Below are 9,263 nucleotides of genomic sequence, written 5' to 3'. Positions count from 1 at the left end.
ATATATATATATATATATATATATATATATATATATATATATATATATATATATATGCTGCTTTCAGGTCAGGAAAGAATAGTTATAATATATCAATTCATCTTTTCTCCCTTTGGAAAGTTCCCATACTGTTTCTCAAAGATCTTTAAGAATAATTGCTCTTAATTGGATAGTTGAAAGTTTTGACAGCCACCAGTTACACTACTTAAAACCTTAGAAAACATGAACAGAGCCTATGAACACTTAAAAAAAACCAAACACTTAAAAAAAAAAAAAAGCCAAATAGTATATATTCTGGCAACATTAAGAGTTGCTAGAGGGCTGGTGCTGGGGAGATGGCTCCATGTTTGTGAAGCATTTGCTGCTCTTCAGAGGACCTGGGTTTAGTTCCCAGCACCTTCCACTCCAGGTTCAGGGGATGAGATGCCCTCTTTGGCTCTCTCCAGGCACCAGGCACACAAGTGATGCACAACAGACATGCAGGCAGAACAGTCATGCTCCTGGGCGCTCACCCCTGTCAGATCAAATGAACTTGAGCCACAGCAGGGGCAGGGACGCTCTCACGTTGCATGTGAGTAGCAGTGTCTATGGAGTGCTGGCGCTGACAGCACAATCCTGGCGTGCGTGTACGGAATGGCCCTTAGAGAGGAACTCTCCCAACAAGACAGGAGCCTTCACGAAGCCCTACTTAGAGGCAGGAGTGTGAGCTTACACGTGAGTACTCAGCTCACCTACTAGCACCTACACAATAAAAAAGTTTGTGAAAATGCTCACCCATATGTAATGTCAGAGCTTGCCTTATATTTAGCATTTAAAAGCATTTCCACTAGTAAACATAATAATATGTAGACAAGTTTTACCTCCTGAAGGCAATGTATTCACTCAGTGTAAATCCTAATTGCCTTTCAGACATGATATCACTAGTGGATCCTGCTCTAATCACCTTCCAGACATCATTAACGGATCCTCCTCTAATCACCTCCAGACATCACTAATGGATCCTCCTCTAGGCCTCCATTAAAAATGCCACAGGCTACTGTGCCCATCTCTGGCTCAATTTCAAATTCCCTCCAGGAAGCCCACTATTCATATTTTTCTTTCCACCTACTAGGTAAGTCCCTCAGTATCTGCTCTAAAGTTTAAATGAGCTGGTGGCCTCATAAATGAACAGCACAGAAAATTTCATGGGGCTTGTCTTTCAGAAATTCTTGTCCCAGACACAATGATCATCAAAGAAAACACACTGATTACATGGATTTACCTCAAGAAATGAATCCTCCCAAGACAGAATGCATCTAAAATAACAGCTTACCGGCTGGAGAGGTGGCTCAGCGGTTATATTTTATAAACATAGAATAACAGCTTACATGTTCTGCCTGACACTCCTAAATTAACTGTTTCTCCTTGTGATCTTCTTCTTTCTTGTTCCCCACCCAGCTCATTTAACCCCTCCTGTTCCTTTAGTCCCCCTTTCCCCATTTATGTGTGAAATTCTCTTAAAAGATTCATTTTATTTTATGTGTATGTGTGTTTTGTTTGAGGAGGCAGAGGCAGGTGGGTCTCTGAGTCTGAGGCCAGCCTGGTCTACAGTCTGAGTTCCAGGACAGACAGGGCTACACAGAGAAACCCCGTCTCAAAAAGCCAAAAAAAAAAAAAAAGTACATAATAAAACAAAACAATGACAAAAAAACCAGTTCCCTCCTGTCCTCCCAAAAACAAAACAAAACAAAAACAAAAACACAAAAAAGTCCTCACCTTGCCAGGTAGTGGTGGCACATACCTTTGATCCAAGCACTGCAGAGTCAGAGGCTAGCTTGGTTTACAGAGAGTCCAGGACAGCCAGGGCTACACAAAGAAACCCTGTCTCAATACATACATACACACACATACATACATACATAAAGGACCTTTAACCTCTAGTGAAATAGAAGTGCACACTTGTACTGCCACTGCAGAAACCAGCATGGCATGGCAGCTCCTCGGAACCTGGGAGTAGATCTGGCTCAGATCCAGCTCTAAATTTCTTGGGCATATACCCAAGAAGCTCTCCATCCTACCACGGAGAGACTTGTTCATGCTTACTGCTGCCTATCCACAGGAGTTAGAAACTGGAAACCACGTGGATGTCCATTAAGAGATGGACAAGGACAATGTGGTCCATTTACACAATGGATATTATTCAGCTGTTTAAACGTCAAATTATGAAATTTACAGGTAAATGGAATGAGCTAGAAAAACATCATCTGGAGGTAACCCAGACTCAAAGACAAATTTGAAAGTTTTCTCTTATATGTGGATATTAGCTTTTAGGCCTCCAATGTGCATGCTGCAATCTCCATACCCACAGAGCCTAGGTTCCTGGTAAGGGACTCCATAGAGGACAGGATTGCCCCAGGAAGAGGAGACTGGAGTAGGATGATTAAGTGCAGAGAGGGACGGAAATAGGAGGGACAGCTAACAATAGGGGCCATTTATGGGGTCATACTAGAACTCACTGCGGTGGGAGCTTCCTCAAACATATGCATACATGAAGGTGATCAAAGAAGCCACAAAGCAAACTTTAGAGACGTCTTTCTCAGCCAAGGGAAGCCTCCAGCGGCAGGACTGGACTACATCTACTACATCTATAGAGCTGCTGGCCCAAGGGGCCTTACGTGAACTCCCAAACATCTCAGGCTAGTGCCCAAGTGATTTGCTGCTCTCCGTAAATTCCTAGTGAAGTCCTACTGCTAACGAGAATGACTACCTATTTCACGGACCCTGGAGAGGCTGAGCAGGTGTCTGACCAGAGGCCCCCAAGACTGACGAGTATTCATGTGTTGGAGGCACCCTGCACACCACCAAAGGAGATGGGTGAACACCCAGCTACAGCCTTGTGACCTGCCTGCCAGGTACACTTGTGAGATACTGGCACAAACAGTATGGCAGTAAGCAACCGCTTCCTAGGGGGAATTAAGGCCCACTCCACGAGATGGAACCCAAGCCGGCACTGCTCAAGTGGACAAAACCTGAAACTGCATATGTCATGGGTCTAGGGGAAAACAAAACGCTATTATTCTGCTAAAGGAAGACAGCAAATAAAATGACCCGATGGCATCCTGCTGGACACACAGATCAGTGCCTCATTCAGCCAGCACCAGGTAAGCTTCCTCCTGCAGATGGGAACTGATAGGAGACCTCCAGTGGACAGTGAGTGACTCACAGTATGCAGAGAGTGAGAGACCCTGGAACACTCAGTCCTAAATCGGATGGCAATCAAACCCCTCCACTCAGGGCTCAGAGAGCTATGAGGAAGCGGTGGCGGAGAGACTAAGAACCGGAGGTGATGGACACCAAGGAGACAGCGTCCTCCAGACACAGGACTGATGGGCATAAGAGCTCACAGAGACGAGCAGCAGGCACAGGGCCTGCACCAGTTCAAGTCACAGGGGTCCCAGTGCCGAGAGGAGAAGCAGACTCGGGCTCTCACCCCTATCCGAGAAGCTACTTACAAAGGAAAACTTTATCTTCTCTAGAGGAGTCTCATGTGCACTAACCACACTTAAGGGCAGGTCCCCTGCCCAGCAGCAGACGCCACACGAATGATCTCAATGGTATTGTTGGAGACTTCTTGTTTCATATTGCTTCATTTGGGCACTCTCGTCTTATTAGTCTTTTTTGTGTGTTGTGATTACTGATTTTGTGGATTTGTGTTGTGTTACTTGTAAGTTTTGTTTTTGTTTTGTCCCCCTAGTTGGGCTGTTTGTGGTTTTTGCATGCCTGGTTGTTTTCTAAAGACAGAGAAAGAAAAAGGGTATGGAGTTGGGTGCGTGGGTAGTTGGGAGGATCTGGGAGGAGTGGAGGAGAGAAAATCGTGATCAGAATACATTGTATTAATTTTTTCAATTAAAAAAAGTATCTGTAAACTGGTGTAACAATGTGCCTATTTCTTCAATATAAAAAGATGGATCCGGGCACACCGCAGCACACGCCTGCTAAGCCCGACTCTCAGGAACCGTGAGGCAGGAAGATCACGGTCTCACGGCTAACTCGGCCCTCACAGCCGACACCGGCTTGGATGAGCATGAAAGCCACCCTGACCCAACCAGTAAGCACGACGCTGGGAAGGGAAGCGGCTCACCTTGAGCGTGACGTCGCAGAGCTCCCCGTTCTCATAGAACCGAAGGAGGGAGCTGTGAAAGTCCTTCCAGGCTTCGTTGGCTTCGAAGGTGAAGGAGTCCCCGTCCCCATCGCCCTCGCTGACAGATGACCTGCTCCTCACCTGCTGCTGCTGCAGCTGCTGCCGCCTCCCCTTGGTCACGTGACTCCTACCTTGCTTCCCATTGGTGGATTCTGAAGCCATTTGCAACACTCTTCTTTTTATATAGCTCTCTTCTGACACATCCCATCTATTCTTATTTTTAAGGGTGAGAAGACAAAAGCCAGACGTGGCCGATAAACTTTAGACATCTTTCAAAATTCTCTTGATCGTCATTATAGTTTGCTGAAATATTTTAAAAAAAACACAGATAAAGTAAAAGGTGTTATCATTGATTACAGTTGTCAATACAATACGCGCGATCACACTGGTCATCACTGGGGAAACCCCTTTAGACCAAATGTCACACGACTCACTTTACCTAACTGTATCAGGGAAAGAACTCCTTTAAGAATCAATGCAAAAACAACTAACGGGCATAACTTTCCACATGCGGAATAAATTGGCTTCAAAAACAGAAGCTAGAACATCAGGTTTAGAAACTTTCTTTGTGGACTCCTGGAAAAATAAAGGTTATTTTTACCAAATGAGGTTCTTTTAGATTCTGTGCCAGGCTGATTCCATAACTCAGAAGCGTTTAAGCCTTACTTATTTCTTCTGGGAAATGGGTTTATCGCTTGCAGGAATATTTCAAGAGTTAAAAATATACAACCAGAAACAGGCACAGGCGCACTGCAGTGTGGGGACCTCACTGTACCTGCATTTCCATACACAACTGTTATTTACATGTAAAAATCACACCACATTAACAAGCATATTTGCTGACTATTCAGATCATTAATAGGTATTGCTACAGTTCTGTCCAGGTGACACGAAGAAAGGTTTTTAATTGAATCTTCTTAATGGCTGTGCTCTTTTTGAAGGTTCTCCTAACCCTGTTCCTGTAGCTGTACACAGGACTGAGGCCCGGGAAGTGCAGCAGTAGATGTCAGGCCGCATACATGTAAACGAGGCTGCGGGCGTGTGAGATTGGGCACCTGGACAGTATGCGGCTTTTGAAAACTATGAACACCTCAGCTAGAGCTTCGGGTCTACGAGGCTCCTTGCCAAGCTTGTCTTCTCAGCTTTTGTCGGCGCTGAGACAAGCTCTGACAAGCTTTTAAGAAAGGAGTGATGTGCAGTCACTAACATGTTCTTAAGAGCTTACTAGAGAGTTAAAAGGAGAAGCTAGAGAGAGGGCACCAGCAGGGCACAAAGGCAGCATATGCAAACCCAGCACCTAGGAGGCGAGGCGGGAGGATTACAAGTCTGAGGACAGCCTTGGCTTCACTCCAAGTTCAAGCCCAGTCTGTGCTACATAGCAAGACTGGAACTTAATAAAACACAAGTTAGGGGCGTAGGCGAGTGTTAGTATACCTGCCTAGCGTGTGTGCAATCTCCAATACCAGAAGGAAAAACCTACAGCAACCACCAACCATAGGGGAAAACAAACACACACATTCAAAAGACCAAGTTGGTTCCTTACCTTCTGTTACTGACAAACACTAATGAACAATGGAGTTGGGACCTAAGCATAAGCCCTGACACAGTAAACTACTAGGCTCAGGGCATGCTGCAGTCCTAGCGCCTGGAAAAGGAGGGGAGGAGTGTGGAGCAGAAGGAGAACACTGAAGAAATGTCAGTTCTCTCTGACACAATAACAGAAGAAAGGAAAAGGCACAAACTGGAAGGAAACAGAATTGTTCACATTAGTATAACTGTACGTGTGCAATCTTCTCATGCAAATAACAAATCACACTAAACCAAAGACAGTCTAAAGATTTGTGCAAATTTAACTGAAGAAAAGGGAAGGAAGGCTGGGAATGAGGCTGAATCTGAAGACAAGGAGCCTGGTGCTATTATTCTTCTCAGGGTTTACAGAACACATTGTCGGCACGTCCTTCACTGTGATGGACGTGATGTCAGAAGACATGCTCTCTATGAGGAGGCAGCATGAGCTTACCCCGCTGGCATCCGGTGATGTGTGAGAAAAGTGGGCCACCATATTGGTCAGCACAGAGAAAGGGGTGGAGAAGAACATATATTTGCATTTAACAAGAAGCAACGGAGGCGTCTGGAGCTTGCAGATCCGAGCCACTGTTTGTTTTACCTGGTTTCACTGTGGAGGAGCCATGCCACACCTCTGTGCATAAGGCTCTGAGATGAGGCTCGGGACCTGCACACGCCCTCTGTCCCCAGGGAGGTCAGTTCACGTCTCAGAACATGTGTAAGCAGCACCCAGCCCAGCACTGTTTACAAGGCCACAGAATTACAAGGGAAGCGGGAGAAAATCACTCTAGGCCTATGCACTGGCAATGCACAACTGCAGAGAAGTCTGGCAAGTTCCCTGCTTCCAAGTGGACCGGGAAAGGGAGGCCTCGGGTACAAGCCCAATAAAGCATGTACTGGACCCTCACACTGAAATATTTTGTTGAAGTGAATCAAAGAAAACTGAAAGAAATGGGAAGCTGCCACAGTTCCTAGGCTAGACTCAGCATAGCAAACATGACTGATTCTAATTTAGATCAACTTCCCTAAAAATCACATAAAAAGTTTTTATAATAAAGACACAGACAAGCTGAGTCTAAATTTTATAGTGGAAAGACAAAGGAGCCAGAATACATAAATCACTTTTCAAACAAGGTTTGAGGAATCACTACATTCAATTTGAAACTCCATATACATGCCTTCAGCAACAGTGTCAGATACATAACCCCAAACATAAGAGCAATGATCCTGGTCCACGCCATGCTGGTATAAACAAATGATGGAGTCAGTAAACGAAGGGAGTAGAATACTCGAACAGTAACTTCAAGCTGCAGGAGGAGGTACTCAGGGAAAAATGACCTCCTACTGTGAGCAAGGCCTTTGAGAAAGAGGAAGGGGGAAGGGTGCACATACAAAGATTCCAAATAAATTATGGAGACCGTTCACTCGTGCCTGTGTGTGTGCATGTGCACGGCTTGTGTGTGGTGGTCAAAGGCAAGCCCGCTGTGAACGCTTGGGTGCCTTCCCCCTTTGTTTGAGACAGGCTCTCATGCCCTGGAACCTTGCCAAGTGGGCGTGTCTACCTGGCCAGCGGGCTTCAGTGGCCCACCAACTGTCGCTCCTGGAATGGCATGTCGCCACGCCTGGCCTCTATATGAGCACTGGGGATACGAGCCCAGGTTCTTGTGCTTTTGTGGCAAATGCTTTCACGGACTCAATCATCTCCCCGTCTCGAGACGCTTTACTCCCGAGGTGCCGTCTGCAGAGTGGCACAGTGACCTCACTTTAAAGAGCCCAGCAGGAGACAGGATAAAACCAAGGCAAGTTCTCCGAGCTGAGATCTGACACGCGCTGCCCTTCACTACCCTCCCAGTGCTGATCAAGAGCGACACGGCTTGATCTCAGGGACTTTTGCAGCCTTGACTCAACATGCTGCAGTGAGAACAGCGCTCTCTGTTCTCTCTGCTGCTCAGAGCCTCAGGTTGGCAGTGAGAAAAGCATCAGACAAACACAAAAGGGACACTATAAAACACCCGGCCAATACTCATCAGTCATTAGAAATGAGGAAAATCGGGTTACTGTGGCAGCCAGGAGGATCCCAAAGAGGCAGTAAATTTCCTGCCACATTCTACATGGGATCCTGGAACAGAAAAAGAAAAAAAAAGTAAAAAGACAGAAACTGGAATAAAGTGTTAAGCTTTCATTCTGGTTTGTTGTTGTTTTGTTTTTATTTTTTATTATTTTTTATTTTTTTATCAACTTGACATGAACTAGACGGAAGAGAAACTGCCTCCATCATATTAATTTGTGGGCACGTTTGTGGGGGCATTGTCTTAAGTGTTCATTGATACAGGAGGCCCCAGCACACCGCAGATGGTGGCCCCCCTGGACATACAGGCCTGGGCTGTGTATGAAGTCTCTGCAAGTCAGAGGAAGCACCCTGTCCCACCACCCGTTTCTACTTCAAGCCTTGGCTTCACTAGACGATGACCACACCCATAACGTGTAGTAAACCCTTTACTCCCCAGTTTACTTTTGGTCGTGGTGTCACCCAACAAAACACACTAGAACAGCCTTAATTAATAAATAGTGTTAATAAAAACGAACTGATTAACGGAAACAATCACACTAAGCTAACATAAAAGGAGGGACTGGCTAGGGTCGATGGCAGTGCTAATACTTTAACAATGCCACAACAACTCTCAAGCTATTCTAAAACAAAAGTGACAAAATGGTTAGAGCCAAAGTAGAGACAACAATGGTACTCGAGATTCAGAAACAGCTGAACACAGCCATTGATTTCTGAGGAAGCATAAGAGCAAGTCAATGAAGGAAATAATCTTTTCAATAAATGATAATAGTACAGCCATACAAACAAAAACTAAATAAATCTTTACCTAAAGCTAGTTAATATAAAAGTTAATAGATCAAAGATTATGATGAAACTAAACACACCCATTCCACATTACATACCACACACATATAAAGCTTTACATAGTCATTGTTGGGTGACCTTCCCCCATATTGTATGCAGGTATGTCCCTGTACCGGGGTTCTCTCCTCCTGGTCTGTGTCTGGAGCGCGTGTCCATCAGTTGTTGGCTGCTGGGCCAGCAGAGCTAGGTGCTGGCAAAATATTAGGTGCTGTACTTTCTATGGCCTGTAAACAGCTTTCTATAGGTAAATGCCTGGCCTTCCTCACCTGTACAAAAGATGATTCTCTGAGATTGTCATGTCAAAAAGCAAGCTGACATGGTGAAGGTCACACAACACTCAATGCCAACGGGCACACCAAAGAGACGGTGTCCTGCTGCTGATTGGTTCAGACTGGAACGTGGCTTCTGGTGGAATAAAGAGCTGAGGCTTGGCTGGGGCAGAGAACTAATGGTAGGAAGAGAGGCCATGACAACCACAAGGAGAGATACAGTGTCAGGGTTAGAGGTGAGCTGAGAGCCTGCCCTGGGAAAAGGCCAACAGCCATGATCTACACAGATGCCACATTTATTCTAAACCTCAAGTGAGATCCACGAAAGCCCCGC

General features: G+C 45.5%; 1 protein-coding gene across 1 annotated transcript in view; it reads right to left on the bottom strand.

The window, feature by feature from the left end:
• Klhl8 (kelch like family member 8) overlaps positions 1–9,263 on the bottom strand; it is a 47,429-nt gene that overhangs the window by 21,112 nt on the left and 17,054 nt on the right. The window contains exon 2 of the mRNA XM_055594608.1: positions 4,121–4,483. Within this exon, the coding sequence (XP_055450583.1) occupies positions 4,121–4,342 (222 nt within the window). The 5' untranslated portion in view covers positions 4,343–4,483. The remainder of the gene's footprint in view (positions 1–4,120; positions 4,484–9,263) is intronic.

Source organism: Psammomys obesus, unplaced genomic scaffold, assembly GCF_907164565.1.
Source record: "Psammomys obesus unplaced genomic scaffold, mPsaObe1.curated_primary_1811, whole genome shotgun sequence".
Taxonomy (NCBI): Eukaryota; Metazoa; Chordata; class Mammalia; order Rodentia; family Muridae; genus Psammomys; species Psammomys obesus.
Note: the sequence above shows the minus strand (reverse complement) of the source record. Positions and strands in the feature narration are given on the sequence as shown.